This window comes from Ctenopharyngodon idella, chromosome 17 (assembly GCF_019924925.1).
Source record: "Ctenopharyngodon idella isolate HZGC_01 chromosome 17, HZGC01, whole genome shotgun sequence".
NCBI lineage: Eukaryota > Metazoa > Chordata > Actinopteri > Cypriniformes > Xenocyprididae > Ctenopharyngodon > Ctenopharyngodon idella.
This window is the reverse complement of record NC_067236.1, coordinates 841,442-862,811: the sequence shown is the minus strand read 5'-3', so window position 1 is coordinate 862,811 and position 21,370 is coordinate 841,442. Positions and strand designations below refer to the sequence as shown.

The 21,370-nt window shown below is 36.3% G+C and overlaps 1 protein-coding gene across 1 annotated transcript; it reads right to left on the bottom strand.

Annotated features, from left to right (window-relative positions):
* Nucleotides 1-340: 340 nt before the first annotated feature.
* Nucleotides 341-20,257, bottom strand: cdc5l (CDC5 cell division cycle 5-like (S. pombe)). The gene is made up of 16 exons (XM_051867842.1): nucleotides 20,028-20,257; nucleotides 18,887-18,990; nucleotides 18,558-18,719; nucleotides 18,179-18,306; nucleotides 17,999-18,098; nucleotides 15,816-16,034; nucleotides 15,583-15,727; nucleotides 12,717-12,905; nucleotides 12,483-12,631; nucleotides 11,063-11,225; nucleotides 10,749-10,913; nucleotides 10,504-10,584; nucleotides 7,831-8,073; nucleotides 6,807-7,004; nucleotides 1,095-1,307; nucleotides 341-903 (listed from the first exon to the last, which is right to left on the bottom strand). Exons 1-16 carry the CDS (start codon nucleotides 20,070-20,072, stop codon nucleotides 799-801), a joined length of 2,409 nt encoding a protein of 802 aa, XP_051723802.1. The 5' UTR covers nucleotides 20,073-20,257; the 3' UTR covers nucleotides 341-798.
* Between the last annotated feature and the right edge of the window lie 1,113 nt (nucleotides 20,258-21,370).

The following is a 21,370-nucleotide window of genomic DNA, read 5'->3' as shown; positions in this document are numbered from 1 at the left end:
TTAGTGAAGCTGTTTTTGCACTAATACCAGATTTAATTTGTCAAAATAAAAGATAACAGATGAGGTAAGATTTAAAAAAATAAAGTGGCAAATAAAAATAAAAAAAAAGTAAATATAAAATACACTAAAAATAAAATACCTAGTAAAACAAAAAATAAATGTAAAATATAAACTAAAAAATACAAATAAAAGATGAAATGTCCAGCAAAATAAAAATAATCACTACCACAACACTTCATTACTTCTCACATGTGCATAGTTGATCCCAGAAGGCCAAATACAAAGCTCAAGTAAGATTTGAGAAGGAAAGAATGAAAGCTTTTGACAAACGTGCCACTCATTCACAGCATGGAGCAACTCAGTGCTGATGATTTATTTTGTAAATGATGTACATTTTCAATGCCAGTCATTCCAATTTACACATGAAAAGGAGCAAAAGTTTCTTATATTCAGAACAAACCTAAAAATGGCTTGACATGGGAAAAACATAACAGAAAACAGACGATATTTACACTTACAAGGTTGCATTTGCACAAGTAAGATGAAAAACATTTTTAAAAACAAATCTGTGAATTAAATCCTGGTGTTCCTTGTGAGCAGCAGGTGAATCTCAAACTCAAAATTAAGAAGCTGAAAGCAGTTCATTACAGCAGAAAGAGAAGGATCCACACAGTAAAGATATAAAACATGCTGATGTGCACACTGAAGCGGAATGGTAAGGCTAGACTTTAGGATTAGCACACACAGCTACTGTACTGACTACAGGAGATGCAGAGATGTTGAAGATGAACGTCCCACTCAAAACTTCTGCGAGAGCGTCTGTTTCTCCAGGAGCAGGTCTGCGAATCTCTGCTGCAGCTCTTTTTCTCTGTCCTGTTGCCTCTGAACATCCTCTCTCAGGGCCTGGATAATGAAAGAAAGTGTTGATGTAAGTGATCAGGAAAGTATTAACTTTGTAAGCAATACATTTTAATAATACAGACATATGTAATGTATATGTATGATATATGTACGTATCTATTAAAGCTGCTTAACATAACACAAATGTAATATCATGAATCAGAACATCTAATAGAATTAGTAAAGATTTTCACCTCCTGTCTGCGTGGAATGGCGTGGTCTTCCTGTTTCTTTAGCTCCTGGAAGGTGTGGAGCTCCACGTTGGCCTGTTCTACCTGATCCCAGAGTTCACTGAGCTGTTTGAGCAGACCCATGGCCCGAGACTGATAACCACCCAAAAGAATCTTCATCTTCTTCTCCATCTTCGCCGCACGCTTGGCCTCTGTGGTCATGTGGCCTCTGTTGATCTGTCAGACACAGGAAGTGAGGAGAACGGTTACAAACAAGACTGCAATCAGAATAATTTTAAAACGACTTTGCACTAGGATTGAATAAACCACATGCAAACTACCTGCTGCATGATTAATTTGTTTTGAACCGTGTTGAAAGTGTATCATGTGAAACTGTTTTTGCACTGATGCCAGACTTAATTTGTGTAGATAAAAATAAAATAATGGATGAGTTGAAAAATTATATAAAAAAATACAATAAACAATTAAAAAAAATAAAAATAAATGTATTTATAAACCAAAAAATTAAAATGCCAGCAACATAATACACACAAACAAAATATAAATCAAATAAATAAACAGTATCCAAAAAAACCCCACAATAATCAAAGTTTAATCTCTGCTCAGTTGAAACAGTTCTTGCTCGTCACGTTGCAATGGGAGGTCTGAGAAAAAACAGTATTCAATTCTTGCCTTCAGACACTGGCACCACGAAATATTGAAACCATTGCAAACGTAAACTATTTTCAGACGTTCAATTTTGCAATAATGTGTGACATGCATAAAAGCAGTGAGTTCTACAAAGTTATGAGATGGAAACAAAAACAATAAACCTCCAATGTCAACACAGGCCTCAGAAACACACGCCATGTCTTTGGGCTTTAACAAACCATTATGCAATTATAATGGATCTGTTTTCATTCGAGAGCCTGATGTTTTCCAGCAAGTGTCCTGGTGCCAGCTGAAAGTCCTGACTGGGCATCTCTGGGTAAAACATCACAGGCGAACTGAGACACCGAGAGATCAGTGAGACCAGCACAACATCCACACAACAGCAGACGCATGACTGTCAGCCAATGCAGATCTTAAAGCGAGCATCAGCTGATCAACTCAAGGATATGAATACATTAAAAATAAAAAGGAAGTAAAACATCCTTTATTATATTTCATATTAATAAAATTAAATTGAATTGCGAGATATAAACTCGCAATTGAGGAAAAAAAAAAAAAAAAAAAAAATCAGAATTGTAAGAAGTCGCAATTAACTTTTTTTTTTTTAATTCTGTGGCAGAAATAAATTGTGAGATGTAAACTAAGAATATCAAATGTAAATTTTATATACACACACATACATATACATATATATACATATATATACACATACATACATATACATATATATACATATATATACACATACATACATATACATATATATACATATATATACACATACATACATATATATATATATATATATATATATATATAAATAATTTTACACTGCTTGTATATCACCCTAAGTGATAACAGCTCTACATCTTTTAACCATGCAAAGCCACATGTCCTATTCATCATGTTCATGTTTTTGTCTGCTCGATAGGACAATACAAATTTGCGTATCTTGTATTAGAGCAGTTACAATTTGGTGCTTTGAGTACAATTCTCTCATACTGACCACTGAATGTTCAACATGGTACCTCATGGCAAAGAACTCTGAGGATTTGAGAATTAGAATTGTTGCTCTCCACAAAGTTGGCCTAGGCTATAAGAAGATCGGTAACACCCTGAAACTGAGCTAAAGTACAGTGGCCAGGGTCATACAGAGGTTTTCCAAGATGGGTTCCACTCGGAATAGGCCTTACAAGGGTCGATCAAAGTAGTTGAGTCCTCGTGCTGTGTATCAGGTGCAGAAGCTGGCTTCCAAAAACAGACACACGAGTGCTGCCAGCATTGCTTTAGAGGTTGCAGAAGCGGAAGGTCAGCTTGTCAGTGCTCAGACCATACGCCGCACACTGCAACAAGTCGGTTTGCCTGGCTGTCATCTCAGAAAGAAGCCTCTTCTGAAGCTGGCTCTCAAGAAACCCCTCAAACAGTTTGCTGAAGACAACCTGTCCAAGAGCATGAATTACTGGAACCATGTCCTGTGGTCTGATGAGACTAAGATAAACTAGTTTGACTCAGATGGTGTCCAGCATGTGTGGCGACACCCTGGTGAGGAGTACCAAGAAAATTGTGTCTTGCCTACAGTCAAGCATGGTGGTGGTAGCATCATGGTCTGAGGCTGCATGAGTGCTGCTGGGACTGGGGAACTGCACTTCATTGAGGGAAACATGGATTCCAACATGTACTGTGACATTCTGAAGCAGAATATGATGCCATCTCTTCAGAAACTGGGCCGAACGGCAGTTTTCCAACATCATAATGACCCCAAACACACCGCCAAGATGACAACTGCCTTGCTGAGGAAGCTGAAGGTGAAGGTGATGGAGTGGCCAAGTATGTCTCCAGACCTGAACCCTATTGAGCACCTGTGGGGCATCCTCAAGCGGAAGGCGGAGAAGCGCCTTGTGTCTAACATCCAGCAGCTCTGTGATATCATTATGGAGGAGTGGAAGAGGATCCCAGCAACAACCTGTGCAGCTCTGGTGAATTCCATGCCCAGAAGGATTAAGGCAATGCTAGTGCTCACACAAAATATTGACACTTTGGTCAGTTTTGACATGTTCACTTAGGGTGTACTCGCTTTTGTTGCCAGTTATTTAGACAATAATGGCTGTATGTTGAGTTATTTTTAGAGGACATAAAAATTGTTGCTTGGTTGCTGAAATGTGAGGGGTGTACTCACTTTTGTGGGATACTGTATATGTATGTGTATATATGTATGATATATACACACACATATTATCTCTGCTACAGGGTTTCTACAGGTTTCATCAAATCTAATTTAATGCTTTTTAATGCCTTTTTAATGCCAATTTTTTAATGGCATATGTGCCGCTAAATGTCGATAGACGACATACGGCAATTAGAAAATTCATCATGTCATTGTTGTATTCGCATTCTGCCAAGTGTCAGTCTTTTACATTTGTTTGCTTCTCTGCTGCTACCCTTTTGTTCACATAATATAATTTTAATACAGCCAAATTCCCAATAAAATTGTTTCATCTATATATTTTTTCTGTTTTTGTTGTCAGACAATATGAAATGATTACATACAGGGCTCGACATTAAGCCTTGTCATGTGGACACGCGTAAATCGGTCATTCACTTGTACGAGTAAAACAGTTGCTTGTCCGGAAAAAAAAAAATTTTTTTTTTTGTTTTGTTTTTGTGGTGGTGGTGGTGGAGGAAATATAAATTTGTTCTGAAGCAATATCCTTTCAGAATATTGCAGCTTTGACGTATGTAAATCTGCATATTTTTGATTGATTACAACTGCATTAATGTTATGGGACTGTTTTAAATATTTTTTGAAAATACAAATATGAAATGTTGGGGGGGGAAATGATACTTTTAAAAATGAAACCAAACCACCAGTAGGTGGCGGCAAGTAAACCGCTTAATGAGTGGGTCATTGATTCATTCATTCAAACGATTCATTCAAATGGCTGATTCATTCAAGAATGAGGCAGTTGTTTATGAATGGGTCATTTAATCTTTGACTCAACCGATTCGTTCAAAACGCTGAATCATTCAGAAATGAAAATAGCTGAGTGTTGCGCTTTGGTACTGCTGTGATCTTTGTTTGAAACTATTTTCATTTTCATTTCTCCTCCAGATGTTGCGCGAGCCTCAACAGCGCAAACTTGTTATCGTCAGTAGGCTACATTATACAGCCTATTATTATCCACTATCGATCGCCACAAACACTAAATGTAATAAAATCAGTCATACTTGCGTTTTGGTGATTCCCAAGTTGCTGTTTTTTTTTTTTTTTGACGTTTTAATCAGGTCCTTGTCCGGTCGAGAAAGTAAAGTTCGAGCCCTGACATGTTAAACCAGCACTAAAATCCTGATTTATAATCGAGACGTTGTCTGACAAAAATCACCATACACATAAAATAAAGACATTTGCTGTGAATTTTGCTATATGTACACGTAAAATGATCACTCAGGTTAGAAGCAATAGTATATTTTATTTGTTCTCTGACAACACATCCTCAACTGAATGCACTGCTGAACCAGAGAGGTGCGCCTGCAGCAGGAAGGCAAGACTTCGCCTCGCGATAGTACCAGGGGGTCTCGGAAGCTCACAAGTCACAACGCGCTTTCTTAGAAAAAAAGTCGTAAAAGGGGCTTGAAAAGGCGCTAAGTTGGCAACACTGATGCAGCCTTTTGTCTCCATGTCCCAGCCCGCACCGGCCGGAGGCAATTACCAAACTGGTTCCGTGTGTGTATCACACAAATGTACATATTTTGTGACAGCAAATCAAAGTTATTAATTATTTAGGCTTCATTCAAAACAAACTGGTAGTATTATTTTTCTTTAAAACTATCTAAAAAAATTTTATGCCTGTAGAAACAAAATTTAATGCTTTTTAATGCCATTTAAGGCCTTAATTTTCACAAAATCCATTTAATGACTTTTAATGCTTTTTAATGCCCTGCGGATACCCTCTGCTATAGCAGAGATTTATATATATATATATTAAATATAACTACAGCTGAGTTCGGTTCATAAATGTGCTGTACAGATGCTGTCGGCATAAATCCTGGTGATTCTCTGAATGAGAGCGGCATGCCACGGCTTCCCTCTTTCCTGCAGGAACACAAACTCCCCCATGTCTCTGAACATGCTGCTGTGTGAATGGCCTCCAAGTTTCCGCCACACGTTCCCAGCCAAGACACATGAACACAAACGCAGTCTTTGTGAAATGGGGGGTGTCCTAATGAACTGAAGCTCTGCACATGTGCACATCCTGAAACTGCAGGCCACTGGCTGTCTTACTGGTGGCGAACATTTCTGTGTTAAACCAAGCATGAATGCCCAGGAGAAGTTTAGAGCAGTCCTCATTAAAACAGAATTAACGGATTCATCATGGTTTCTTTTGACTTAAATTAATTACAAGGTTAACAGACTGGCTTTTAGGAGCACTGAGAGATTGGAATTAATGGTCTCTTATACTTAAAAACAAAGACACTTGAGTGAATTTACTAAAATCATCAACATTACTGAACATACAAAAAACATTTATATATATTATTTTTGTATTTTAATAAAACTTAAAATACAAAAAGATTAAATGCCTACGAAAAATAAATAAAATTATGCAAAAAATTGATAAAAAGATTATATTTAAAAATAAATACAATATAACCAAAAAATTACAAAATGAATTACAAAAAAAAGGAAGTACCCAGCAAAAATAAAGAAAAATAAATGTAAAATATAAACAAAAAAAAAAAATAAGTATGAAATACCCAGCAAAATAAAACTAAAATTATGTAACTAAATAAATAAAATATAAATTATATATTAAATAAATAAATAAATAAAGAGATGAAACAAAATAAACACACTGCATGTCTTTTAAGAGCACAAATAATGGACTGGAATAAACAGTCTCTCACACTAAACTAAATAAGGCACTCGAATGATTTTATCAAAACCCTGATTAATACTTCAGATCTTTGAACCTGAATATACCCGAATATACTCTTCTATTAGCCAGATGACGACGCCATCTACTGGACACAAAGGAAGTGCGCAGAACACATTGATGACGATCTTACCTCCAGCTTCTTCTCCATAGACTCGATTCTGTCCTTCTTGCTGGCCAGATTGGCTCGGGTGTAGCGGCTCTGTCCGGGCAGGTACAGGACCTGACTGTAACACTCCTCCCACACCTGATTATAAGCCTCCATAGACAGATCTCCATGACCCATCCCATGTTTCACCACCTCCATCTCCTGGACCAGCAGCTCTCCAGCCTGTCAAATGCACACATACAGCGTGAGCCTCCTGATGCACTGTGTTTGACTACAAAGAGTGATCTACTGTTATGATTGAACTGATGCCAGAAACAAATATAAAATAAAAATATTTTATTTTGCATAAAGAAAGTTTTTTTGCAATGTGACATTATTTCTGACCATTAAATATATTCACCATCAATTTTCAATACTGTAATACTGGTGAAGGAAATCATCATGTCTAAACACCAAAATGTGTATTTCTATTAAAATCAGCATACTAACCATGATGTATACTTAATTTGTCAATACATTTGCAACAACTAAAAAAGTTGATAAATTTGAATTTCATTATTAATCATGTGGAATACAATTGTTTACCATTAAAAAAAGAAAATAAACTTTTTAAAAAGCCAATTAATCAAAGAAATAATTCATAGAATAACCGATCATCAAAACTGTTAGTTGCAACCCTAATGAAAAGTAATGACAGTAATATAAATATGCTTAATTTGGATCTTAATTATCCTAAAATAGGCTCCATTTTCTTTATGCAAAATACTTTATTTTGGGGTGAATTTTCTTGATACTTTTGTGAGATTCACCCTTCTAAATAATTTGCCAGGCCACACTGAATCTATACCTGCAGAATGACAAAAGCTCCAGAGATTCACACAGAATTTGAATGTCATATTTAAAATTCTAGACCTCTCCAAAGCCCTGCATGTTCCCAATTATAATTTAATTAAATAATTTTATAATAAAGAACTCACAGATGTTCCTCCCAGATTAAAAAAAAGTGCCTATGCCATGTGGGTCTAATAATTAACCAAAAGAAGCAAACCTTTTTGAGCTCTTCTTCTGAGATCTTATCATAGGGCGTTTTCTCCAGGTAGGTGATGTGCTCGGCGCTGTTGGAGCTGGATCCCACTCCTTTACCCTTCTTGGCCTGGACATCACTGAAGGGGTGATGCAGACAGTCATAGTGGATCATGGTGATCATTTCCTTCTTGACAAGTTCTTCGGCCTGCTGCAGGTCCGTCAGAGGCGGCTCCACATTATGAGGCCGGAGTATGGTCTCATTCACCTGAACACAGAGACAGTGGCATTATTGTAGGCTACGCTTATGACTTCATCTAATGGCAGTATATATATATATATATATATATATATATATATATATATATATATATATATATATATATATATATATATATATATATATATATATATGAAGACTTTAGATGCAAAAGCCTCTAAGTGCCATCTGAAATTTTCTTCTAAAATAAGCATTTTTATCAAGCTTGTATGTTTAGGTTCAGTGATTCCACTTTTATTAATAGGTCCTTTTCTTTGCCATTACAGTGAAATAACTGAACATACGAGCTTGATAAAAATGCTTATTTTAGAAGAAAATTTCAGACAGCACCTATTTTTTAATTTGTCTTTTAGCACATCCCCCAGTTCTGCCCCACATTACTTCACTCTGAAATGTGTTGCAAATCTTTGAGACATTGTTGCTGAAAAGTTTGTACATTACAAATGTCACAGTATGTCAAGTTTCAACTTAAATTAATTTATATAGCACATAAAAACAAAAACAAAAAAACAAGTAAGGCTGATCAAAGAGCTGAACAACCACATAGAAACACATTGTTGTAATTTTCATTCCCCCCCCCAATTTTTTGCAAAAAAAGGTTTAGCGCATCAAAATGTTTACCAATATAGCTGATGGAAATGTCAATTATCGATACATTTTTGCATATGTCGGCACAATCTATTTCCATTTAACTTTAGGGCATAAATTCTATGTCGATACTTGTTTGGTAAACTGTTTTTGTCGAGTAAAAGGGCTTTAACACAAATAAATGTGGTGTGACATGACAGAATTAGCCTATATGTAGCGTTTGCGTTGTTCCCGTTAAAGCACTGTTTCTCAGTAATATTCAAAGGTGCATTAAATGTGTTATATTCATATTATTAAATTGTATATAAAATGATTTTATTACTAATAGTAAAAATAAGACACGTAAATTTTAATTTGATGTTCCTTTTATTTTAAGTTAAAATTTATTAGTTTTGTTCTGAAGATGAAAGTCAAATTGCATTCTGTACACTCAAAAATGTTTTAAGTGTTCATGCTACCTTAATTTTAAGTTTAGTTAACTTAAAATGTGAAGTTGTATTAAGCACCAACTTGGATATTTGAGTTGAATCCGGGAAAGTTATTCTAACGCTAATTTTTTAGTAGTAATGCTAATTGCAACATTTTTTTTAGTGTATAAACTTACACCACTTTATCAGTAAAAGGCCAATTAGATGGAAACAGGCTGGAGACAGCAAATTTTACACATATTGACTTTGTCGATAACAAAACAGTGCAAAAAGTAGAAACTTGGCTACAGACAAAATCCGGACGCACAGACTCGATGCTCACTACGTCCCACTTCTCCCGCTATTAATGCAGTATACATATAAAAATAATAATCTAAAATGCTTTGAATAAATCATACTACTAAAATTAAGTGTGATATGGAGATTTAAATTATGTTTGAGCTTTCACTTTGAGGAGTGCAGTTCCAATGCATGCGCGTCAGGTGATCAATGCAATCACAGTTCTAATCGCAAAAAAGTTAAAAGTTAAAATTTTCAAAAATTAAAATTTTGCATTTACTCTCTCATGTTGTTTTCATGCATCAAATCTGTTCAGTTTTAGGCTGCGTGTCCACCAAAGCATTTTTTTCCAGTGGCTAGCATACTTTTCCAATTGTTTTCAATGGGAGCACCAAATTTTTTTTAAACACCAGGAGCGTAACGAGGTACTGAGCATCTTTTTTATGCTCATGCGCTGAGCGATCGTCATTTTTTTACCGACCGCCTTGAGTTGAAGAATGTTCAACTTTGAGTAAAATGCTGCGCTCATCACTGTCACTTTTAACCAGCCGTCCAATCAGAGTGGAGGAGGGGCGGGACAAATACAACACTGACCAACTATCACAACATTCTTGTTGTACAACGGCACCAACAAGCAGAGAACGGAACAAAATGGATGAGAAATTAAAATGCTGGTCTCAGAGTACACATAAGTACATTGTGTCTACAATTTTTAGAGTACTGGACCTTAAATGGAGGGACAGAAATCTCTCAGGTTTCATAAAAATATCTTCATTTGTGCTTGGAAGTTGAACGAAGGTTTGAACAACATGAGGGTGAGTACATGATGACAATTTACATTTTTTAGTGAATTATACCTTATAAATACAGTAAGCTAGGTATTGGATAAAACTAACTCTATCACAAACCATATTGTTTACATCAACGATACATATCGTCACATTTTTATATCACAATATCTCGATATAACGATGTATTTTTACACCCCTAATTATATATATATATATATATATATATATATATATACACATACACACATTTATTTAATTTTAGTTAACTATAATAACCCTGTTGGGACAGATGGGACAGTGAGTATGTATGGGACATGCATGAATGTCCTCACCTCTGAAGGTCTTGGTAAATCTCTCTGAACTGGTGTGTGTCTCTGACGCAGCTCCTTCTCCCTCTCAGCATCTCTGGCGGCCTGTGGAAATGTCACACAAGATAAATAACACCAAAAACAAATAAACAAACACTAAATACAGCACCCTCTGGATCTTGAGCGATCGCTTTATGAACATCAGTGTGTTTGCAGATCTCAAAAATGTGCATTAGAAGCTGACAGGTCACAGCGTTTAGTCAACTGACCTGTTTACGCAGTTCTATCTCGGCCGCATCCTCCACGAAACTCTCGTCCACCTCGGCTTCCTCCAGTTCTTTCTCAGCGTTTTCAGGAAGAACAATCTCAAAATCATTTTTTGGCACCGGCAGAGACATCAAGCCCAACTTGAGCTGCTCGCGGGACTCCCTTTGCTGGAAGAAACAGAACACTTCTAACCATGACGCAAAAACACACTGCTGACATATCTGACATACCTAAATCAAATTGGCTTAGCCTTGCATTTAAAATCAAAATTGCATTAAATCCACTTAAGGACAATGACTGAAATGATTTAACGCACCAAGTGTTTCGCAAAAGATGGGTCGCTGTAGTCCACACTACCCTCCTCTGTGTTGATGTTGAGTTTGTCCCGCAGCGGGGTCCTACCCGGGGTCACACCCACCAAGGGTTTAGGGGTCATTCCACCCTGTGGGGTCATGCCCTCGGCTCCATGGCCAGGGGTTCTGGGAAACCATATTCAAAAAGGCATTATTCACACAGCTCATTAACCTGAAATTTAGCATATACTTTAATATTCTGAGATATCAGATGCAGATAATAGATAATAACTGGTTCAAAATACAATACTGTTCAAAAGTTTGAGGTTAGTAAGATTGTTTTTAAAAGAAGTTGCTTAAGCTCACCAAGACTGCATTTATTTAATTGAAAATACAGTAAATAATGTGATGTGAAATATTACAATTTAAAATAACTTTTCTAATTGAAAATATTTTAAAATGTAATTTATTCCTGTGATGCAGAGCTGAATTTTCAGCAACATTACTCGACTCTTCAGTGTCACATGATCCTTCAGAAATCATTCTAATATGATGATTTGCTGCTCAAGAAACATTGATTATCATCAATGCTGAAAACAGTTGTGTTGCTTCATATTTTTGTGGAAACATACATTTCAGGATTCTTTGAAAAATTCAAAAGAATAGCAATAGAATTTTTTTATAACATAAATGTCTGTCACTTTTGATCAATTTAATGCATCATTGCTGAATAAAAAATAACAAAAAAAAACCAAATATATATATATATATATATATATATATATATATATATAAAAACACTACAAAGATTTTGGAAGGAAAAGACTAGATATAAATGGAATTAGTACATAAAATGCTTAAGTTTAAAGATGAACGAAAAAACAGAGTGCTCTTTGCCATAGTGGCTATATTTATCTGCGGCAAAGGCTCAAGTGGTGGTTTATCTGGGTTCATGAAACCATTCAGGCCAAGTCAGCACAGCGAGTACCCTAGTATGAACAGAGATACTGTATATCACAAATTACAGGAAAGTTGCTGACTGCTAAAATTAACTTCTCCATCTTGCCTCGACACTCCACTACAGGATGTATTGAGGGATCACGTGCAATCCACTGATTTTCACTCCTATTGGTTGCTTCTCCTGAAAGTTTCTCTTCATTCACATAAAGTGAAACATCTAAACTTTGTCGCGCCACTGGACATGCCTACATCCTGTTGTCAACAGACACTGTCGCTCGTGTCGATGGAAATCGCCAGCTCTCCACTGAAATGAGATTGTGCCACTTTGTCGCTGCATGTTGCTTGTAGTATGTATGCAATTTTACTGTTTTAATATGGCATTTTATTTTTGAAGATGTTTTACAAAACTCAAATACTAGGATTATGAACATGCTAAGCCACATTTTCCATTTAAAAGTGCACATTTTCATGCATAATGGGTACCTGAAGGGTGTAGACAGCACGGTGTTGGGAGTCTGGACCACCTGTCTCTGTGGTGTGACACCAGAGAAGTCACTCTCATGGAGAGGGGTATTCAGCCCTCCTTTAAGAGGGGTGTCCACATTCGTAAGTGCCATCAGGTTCTGGGCTTCCTGTGGGGGTAAAAGAACAGAGCAGTGAGACTCAGGGCAGAACACAAAACAACAAGTTTGAAAAGTGTGCGAAACTGGACCAAACCTGCAGGATCTTGTCCTGTGCCGCTGGAGTTCTGGGTGTGCGCAGGGCCATGGAGTTATTGGTCACGTTGTATTCAGACAGAAGAGCGCTGGAGGCCGAGTTAGTGATTCCAGACTCCTCGGCAGTCTGACGGGCGACTTCGCTGGCCTGACCCAGCTTGACAACCTCCTCCAGCTCAGCATCAGAGATCTAAATTCAAAACAAATCCGTAAAATGTAGTTACTCAACATAAACTATATGCAAATCTATTCTAAAACACATTGAGTGGCTAATGTGTTGTGATTAGTGTTATTTTAGAATTATTTATATACTATTATAATATTTAATATTTTGAATTTTCTTTTAATTTTACATTTTCACTTTTCATTTTAATTTTAGTTTAAAATGTAGTAATTTTATGTGCTTTTGTCTAATCTAGTCAAATCACCTTTATTTATATTAGGGATGCACCGATCCGGCTTTTTTTGCTTCCGATACCGATCCGATACCTGGAATTCAGTATTGGCCGATACCGATCCGATATTCAAGTAATAATAAAAAAAGTGCTAAATTGCCTAATAAATTGTATGCCTCCTTAGGGCTGTGACGGTCGGCATGACAACCGCACCACCGCGGTCGTGGAGTGTCACCGGCGGTAGTGTGACGTGTGTGTGTGTGTGTGTATATTATATATATATATATATATATATATAAAATCTCAAAGGGTCGCGTTAACCGAAAATTTTCCGTCATTGATGGAATTTTGTTGAGCAGTGACGGAAAAAATGTGCAGTCTGTCCGTCATTTTGACAGATTACTGAGGCTAACTGTAATTCCCACCAATGTCCAGTTGGTGGTGAGTGCGCTCCAGTGTGGCAGCAGAGCACGAGTTCAGTCTCCAGAATAAAATGAAAAGAATGCGTTTGATTACACGCACCCAGTTTGTCCATTTTATTATATATTTTAATAATTATACTTACATAATTAAGTTTCTAATCCATTTCGTTTTGTTTTAAATAGTTCGTTTTATTTTTCTTGCTGCTGACTATGGTCAACGAATGGCTTTTCTGAGGTATACGTGACATTGTTTGCAACACTGATTGAACTGACGTGATATAGATTTCGGTAAGCTACTGCAACTTTCAACATATTTTTTGATTTTCATTCATGTTTATTTCCTTCTGTAAAGCAGTAAAGAGGAAGAGATGATCGCGTTCACTCACGATCCTCAAAAAGTGTTCAAGATGAAAACTGAAAAGTGACGCAGTCTTTACCTTTCTTTCCATAATATAAATAAATGCATAGCCAATTTGTTTATCCTATAAGTTTGTGAATAAATATGAAAATGTGGACGAAATCAGAAACTATTAAAATGTCTTATTAAAATATAAAAATGAAAATGATGCATGGTAATAATTATGACGGTATTTTTACGATCCTGTCCGTCAAAATGACGGCGAAAGTCTAACGCAACCTCATATATCGAAAGTCTAGTGTAACAACTGTAAATAAACCAATAGCTTCACTAGCTCGGTAGACATTCAAAATAAACAGGAGTCCAGCTGATTCCTTCATCCATGACTCATGGCTTGTTTTTCATGAATGTTTGAGTCATATAGCATCAACTAAATACATTTATATATAAATATAGGCTATACTATAAAATTAAAAGACATTTCTTTTAAATTTATAGCAGAGTTTTTTTTTTAATGAGGCAGCAACATATGATAGATAGGACAGAACAAAAAAATGCTATTAACAATCTTTCATTGCGCAAAAGTATTATAATATGAACGGCTCCCATACAGAGCGGCACAAAGCGCTTATGCGCATCCCGTGTGCAGGATGATGCGCTTGAAGCATCATGGAGTCACAGCGCGCAGCGGCAGTGCTTCGCGTTGAAAAGTTCAAAGCACAAAGTGAAGATATATTGATGCGCATTGTATTACCGGTATCATTATCTACAGATGAAGTATAATAATAGAAACATTGATTCATCTTGGAGAGAGTTTCATTGTGTTGACTGTCGTAACCGCACGCGACACGCAGTTTGAATGCTGAATTGAGAATGACTGACAGCCGCAGCGGAGGGAGGCATTTACGTGAACTTTAATTTAACGACTTAAATATTTATCTGTACCTCAAATTAAACTATGGAATGGCTTCAGAACACTTGGAATATAGTGCACAGAAACTTCCTGGTGCTTTTTAATGTTTTTGTGCCTTTTGTGGAGCCTAACAGTAACACAGACTATGTATTACAGCCATATACTGATACGCACAGTATCGGATTTGGATCGGTCCCGTCCGGCCGATACCCGATCCGGCAAAAATGGCAGTATCGGAGCCGATACCCGATCTGAATATCGGATCGGTGCATCCCTAGTACATATTACATATTCTATCGAAATCCTACTCAGCAGCATGGATACGTTGGGATGTTAACTGAGCCCTCAGATTCAATGCGTTTCCCGAGTATTGGATTTTAACATGGCCTATTTTGCAAACAACATGACTCTCGTAGAACTCCTTACTGGTTTCTTTAAAGTTGAAGCCAAAATGAGTTCACACTTCAGCTCTGTACACCGTGGTGGGAGCCGGAATAATTGTGAGCTTGTGAGCTGGGTTTGCTAATGCTAACGCTAGTGATGCACAAACCTTGCGCTTCTCTGCATCAGTTTGTTTTCAATATTTATGTTTCAGCTTTATTTCAATTAACAAAAAATATTTTCAATAGTTTTAGTTAACAATAGCACTGGTTGCAATGCAGTTACTGGAATTACTGGACGGTTGAGCAGGCGTTTAAGAAGTGTTTAAGGCAAGAACCACAGATAAGTTACAGTGATTTTAACCACGGAAAAGGTGGTAATGTTTGTGCTGAACTGACCTGTGGTGCCGGAAGAACCAGTTTGCTTCTCTTCTTTGTGAACTCTGACACCCCACTGGTCTGCAGGATGGCCGAAGGCAAATCTGACTCCTTCTTCTTTTTGATCTTTTGTCTGTCCTTCTTTCGGTCACGATCCTCCTTCTCACTATACACAAAAGAGCAGAGGGGGTGATCAAAAAAATTTCCATTCAAGCCACTGGACTACCTGCAGCTCAACACATGACCCCGCTCACCTCCTGAGTTCTCCATCCAGATGCTGCTGGCGCAGTCGTTTGAAGTCAGGTTCCAAAGGATCATACAGCTCCATGGACGTATCGTAGAAACCCTGTGCGGGTTTCTTTTCAAACGGGATCTCAGCATTATAGTCTACACCTCTCTTCTTCTTGCGCTTCTTCTGGATGTCAATGCCTGCAGCTCGCAGCTCCCTGCGCTTCTGAAGTGCTGCCAGACGACTGTGGAAGACAACGGGGGAAAACAGTGAAGACGGCTTTATGATTAACAACAACACTGTGAGAACTAATAAAATCCTCATTATGACAGTCAACTACACTTTTTCAGATCATAAAATCAACAATCACTCATTACAGTTATTTTAGTTTAGTAGAACTAGTTATACTTGGCGTTTTTTAATTATTGGCATTGGCCGATAAGTTTTTTGGTTTGACCGATGTGTCATAAGCAGGACTTTTTTTTTTTTTTATGACGCGTCAAACAGCACTGAGCACTTTTGTTTTGACAGGACTGAGAACACCAGCACCTGAGCGCACAGCCCTCCCCTTCTCTGTCTTAATTAGTTTATCTTTATCTTTATTAAAAAGAACTGTTAAATAAAGTCAACTGTATACAAAAAAGTACTATAGCATTTGCTTTTCTATTAGTAATAGAATGGCAAACACTATAATACCAAAGCCCCTTTCTCATTTACCGTCAACATTCAGCAAATACTATTTGTACTATTTGTAATACTAATACTATTTATATCACTTAAACAAGTCACTGACTACCCAGTGAACATTTTATTGTGCAAACCTTGCAGACTTTGTCAAATACAACTGTTCCATCTTCTGAAGGCTGCATGAATGAAAGTATTTTGTCCGTGTGAATTGAATGCCTCCACTGGAGACGTTCTTTAAACCCTTGACTTCAAACTATGCTGTGCTAGATACATGTCTTTTATAATGGCTATTGTTGTTAATTTAAATATTGATGTTCAATAGTTATTATTTTATATAAATAATATGCCGTATTTGGTATTGAGAAAGGGTCTGTCAGTAGTATCAGTGAAAGTTACATTACGCCATTAGATGGTGGCAAAGACTCTCTTTATGAGTGAGTCAGAACAAGCAAGTTGTTTTAACGCGGTGTGAAATCCCTTTCACTTTTAAAATTACATATCACTTTCCTCAGCGGACATTCAAACAGATTTTTTATAATGGATCTAATATTATAGACATCGACCTGAAGAAAGAATGCTTTATCAGATGCATCACGCAGGTAATACACTCTTTTAGTCAATCTCTCTCTCATATTACCATAATCTACAAAATACAATAAGCTTCAATGAAGTGACTCAACGTTCCTTCGTTACTAGCTCTAAAGTGATGTTTTAGAATTAGTAATGGAGGCTTGGGCTGAACTGTTAAACTGTCAACTTGAGATTTGCATCCATGGCGGAAGGAAGTAGTTCTGCACAAGAGAGTTTTTAAAGACACTCCGTCATTGTTCTTATTTATTTACACACTCCGTCGAACTGTTGTATAAACCAACCTATTCACATGAAAATACATATCAATAGTATGCGCGTAATCTCACAGAATGCATATGATACGCAGAATGCATATGATACGCAGTTTTTCGCGTGCATATGATACGCACAAACCCCACATCACTAATCCTACCCAAGAGTACCAAGCGTATTATATACACGCCATAAAGTGCGCATTATATGTGCGTAGTATATATTCTCATGTGATCTGGTTGTATAAACGCAATATCACACTCGTAGCCATGTAATATGGCTGTATATCAGCACGGCTGTGATTTGGCCGCGGGTAATCAGCCATATCGCACGGCTACTCGTGTGATATTGCTCATATATACAAAGCCATATCGCACGGCTACTCGTGTGATATTGCTCATATTATGCAGGTAATACATGTAAAATAAGTGTTAACTGAAAAAAATATTAAACTTATTTTATTTCAGCTACTTGCTAAGTCACTTAATTTGACTGTTCACTGTTCTTTATAAAAAAAAAAAAAAAAAAAAAATGACAAACGCACAGCAAAATAACAAAAAAAAAAAGAGAAAGAAAATCTATATAATAATAAATAATATGAAAAAATAAAACTATGGTAGTATCTCAAAAGATAATTCAATATTACCCCCCAAATCTCTCCTAATGACAAGATCTTACCGCGCTTCCTCCAGCTGTTTCTCTCTGGCCTTCCGCTTTGCCTTCTTGCCTTGTGTGTTGGCCAATCTAGCTCTGGCTTCAGACAGCATCTCCAGCTCATCTGCACAAGCATTTGTGAATGTTTTGCTTTTTCTTTTCCATTGCAGTGTTAAAGACATTACGTTTATCAGACACCCTCACCTTCATCCATATCCACAGGGTCAGGTCTGGCTGGTTTGGTCTCAGGGTTTGGGTCGATCTCTCCTGGTTTCAGTTTGCGAGGGTCATCGCCCACATCATCTTCATTCTCTCTCTGAGCGGCTTTATCTCTGCGGTCATAAAGAATTCATTCAAGCTTATCTTGATTCTGAAAAACGGTGCATGCAATCATACAAAATGACATAGCAATTGCATAGCATTACATTTCCATAACCCGACTAAAACATTCATGGATTAGACTGGATTTTGAAAAGTTAAACTATAACGATATTGATTCACATTATTTTTACCCAACATAGTACAAACTGTTTGAATGAAAGTTATTACATGTTTGTATTCTGCATCAAACAAATGTACTTACAGCAAATATTCATAATGCTCCAGACACTGAGCGGCCGTTCGTCCAATGATGGGGGCGATTGTTCTCCACTGAGTGGGCATCAGTTTGGCCAAGTGAAGAAGTTTCTCCTCTTCCTCACGTGACCATTCTGTTTTCTTAATGCTAGGATCCAGCCACTCATACCTGCATGAAACACATCAGTGTAATGCATATGTATTCATTACAGTTTCTTTAAGGAGATTGTTTAAATGCACCCATGATGTTCAAAAATGCTGTCCAGTGTCCAGATATGTTGATCATTAGATTCTAAACATCTCCTGAATGAAACCTAATCAAAGATTTAAACTCACCATCTGGCTTTACACTGTTTGGCTGATTTGCGGTGCAGCAGGGATGCAATTCGAGACCACTGATTTTTGCCATATTTCATTACAGCTGCTTTGAGAATTTCATCCTGTTTAGAAATCACACAAAATACATTAATAATTAAAGAGGTCTAACTTAACAGAGAACATGAAAATGGAGCAACAAGACTCAAATGACAGATTATTTTACTATTACTAACCTAACTTGAGCTTTGAAAAGGTACAAATTGTAAATTAAATATCAAAAAAGGTGAAATTATTTTAATTATCCACCATAATAAACTAAAATGACTTGAATAAATTTCTCTCAAGATAGAAATGTTGATAAAGCAAAATAGAATAGAAATAAATTATATGTAAATAAAATAAATAATCACAGACTTAAGACTTTACTGTGAAAAGATGCAAATTGTAAATTAATTCTCAGAAAAGGGTTAAATTATTTCAATGTTCCACCATAATAAACTAAAATTACCTGAATAAACCTCTCAAAAGTTAGAGTAGCCTACTTGTTTATCAAAGAGACATCAGTGTCAGTGAAAAGCAATGCAAATGTAACTTTTGAGCAGAATATATTTTTATGCGTGCAGTGCCACTAACAAACAAGCTGTAAATTAATAAATAAAATTAAATAGTCTCTACACATGACCAAAAACCATAGCTGGAAAACACCTATACATTACAGATAAATTGACTGTTAATATGCACGTGTAATTTAACGTTTGAAAAAACATATGATCATTAAAATTGTATTATTGTCTAATGTTTGTGCTCAATCTTGACGTATAATGTCACCCAATATTTAAATGAGGTCTAATTAATAATCTTGCCTAAAACAATCTAAAGTGTGTGGGTATATGAACTTTTGGGAAAACTACTGTAAATGCATTCTTATTTTGATATTTTATTAACTCAAAAAATATATAATTCATAAAAATGCAAAACATACAACGTGAGCTGCAAGGCATTCTACATCACAACATCACAAAAAAGAAAAATGAAACCACAGGAACGCGAATACCTGTACAATTCAGATAAATAATTATTATTTGACGTTTAAATGCCTTTAATTAATGAAAATGCTGTCCAGTTTTAATGCTAAAATAGTGTATGTTTCTAAACAAACCTCAGTGTTGCGCCACACGCCTCCTTTAATCATAATCCGCGGCATGTTGGCGATTTAAAGTCTTCACACTCGCTCGCGCAGTAAAATCTTGTTCTGGAACCTAAAATATGTGAAATTAAAATAAAATAAGACAAATAAACTTTGAATTTACGCTGCAGCACGTTAAACTGCAGATGAGGAAACCGAAATGGCTGCGAACGCACAGAACTGTGGGAATCAGGCTCTTCTTCTATTGATTCATACGTGCTCTGTCATGTCTCTTGAACTCAATAACGCCCCTCAGGTCAGAGAGGCGAATGGCATGCTCAACAAATTGTGCGTTCACACCGAATATTATCGTTTGTATTACATTTGTTTTAATCATATTTGTTTTCTCCGTTTATTTTGTTATATAGTTTTGGTTATATGGCATTGTACCGTACATTAGTAAACGGTGTAATTTTAATTGTGCTTTATAAATAAACTGAAACTTTGTGAAAAAGTAGCCTATGCTTTTTATGTAAATTAAAAACCCACTATTTTATTTACATATGTATAATTTATTTCTATTCCATTCTATTAACATTTCATTGTGTTGTTTGCAATTGCTTGTAATTTGTGTCAGTTGCTTGTTTACACTTGTAGCTAAAGCACAGTTGCATTGGATTTGTTTGAAAGGTGTTATAGAAATAAAGTTTTAATTGATTGATTGATCTGTAAGTTTAACTTCTAACTTTGGAATGCTGGTATAATAAGGAGTTGCTAGAGCAGTTCTTTTTGGTCCATCTTTGAGATGTGGAGCTGCATGTCTGGAACATCTAGAGTAATTCAAAAGACACTGTGACATCTGACGTTCCACTGAATGATTTCAGAAGCTTGGAATGATGTTTGATGTGTTTTTGAATGGAAGAGCATGATGTTCAGCTTCCAGAACAAGCCAGCGAGGAAGACCATCAACTCTGAAACATCGCTTTCTATGGAATCTCATTTATTCTCAACACATATTCGAAAGTCAGGCCCAAAGTACCAGGAATGAAACCACTATAGACATTTGAGGATAATAGGATATGTCATAAATATGCTTCTAAAATCTTGTATTAATAATTATTTATTATTTATTACTTAATGAGTAAGATTTATGTCTTTGAATTGCATATAAAACTTAATTCCATTTGGATTGCAGTTTTAAAGGGTTAGTTCACCTGAAAAGGAAAATTCTGTCATCATTTACTCATGTCGTTCAAAACCAGTAAGCAAATGAAGATGTTTTTACGGAAATCTGAGAGATTTCTGTCCCTCCATTGACAGTCCACACAACTGCCACTTCAAACTACTGCTTTAAAAAGTTCGTAAAGAGATCGTAA

What these genes read in the sequence shown, in the direction of transcription:
- cdc5l (XM_051867842.1), bottom strand. Translation starts at nt 20,072, where the DNA reads ATGCCGCGGATTATGATTAAAGGAGGCGTGTGGCGCAACACTGAG. An exon ending in AAACAGTGTAAAGCCAGATG is followed by an intron (nt 18,720 to 18,886) that starts GTGAGTTTAAAT and finishes TGTTTCATGCAG; the next exon opens with GTATGAGTGGCTGGATCCTA. An exon ending in CAGAAGAAGAGCTCAAAAAG is followed by an intron (nt 7,005 to 7,830) that starts GTTTGCTTCTTT and finishes TGCATTTGACAG; the next exon opens with GCTGGAGAGCTGCTGGTCCA.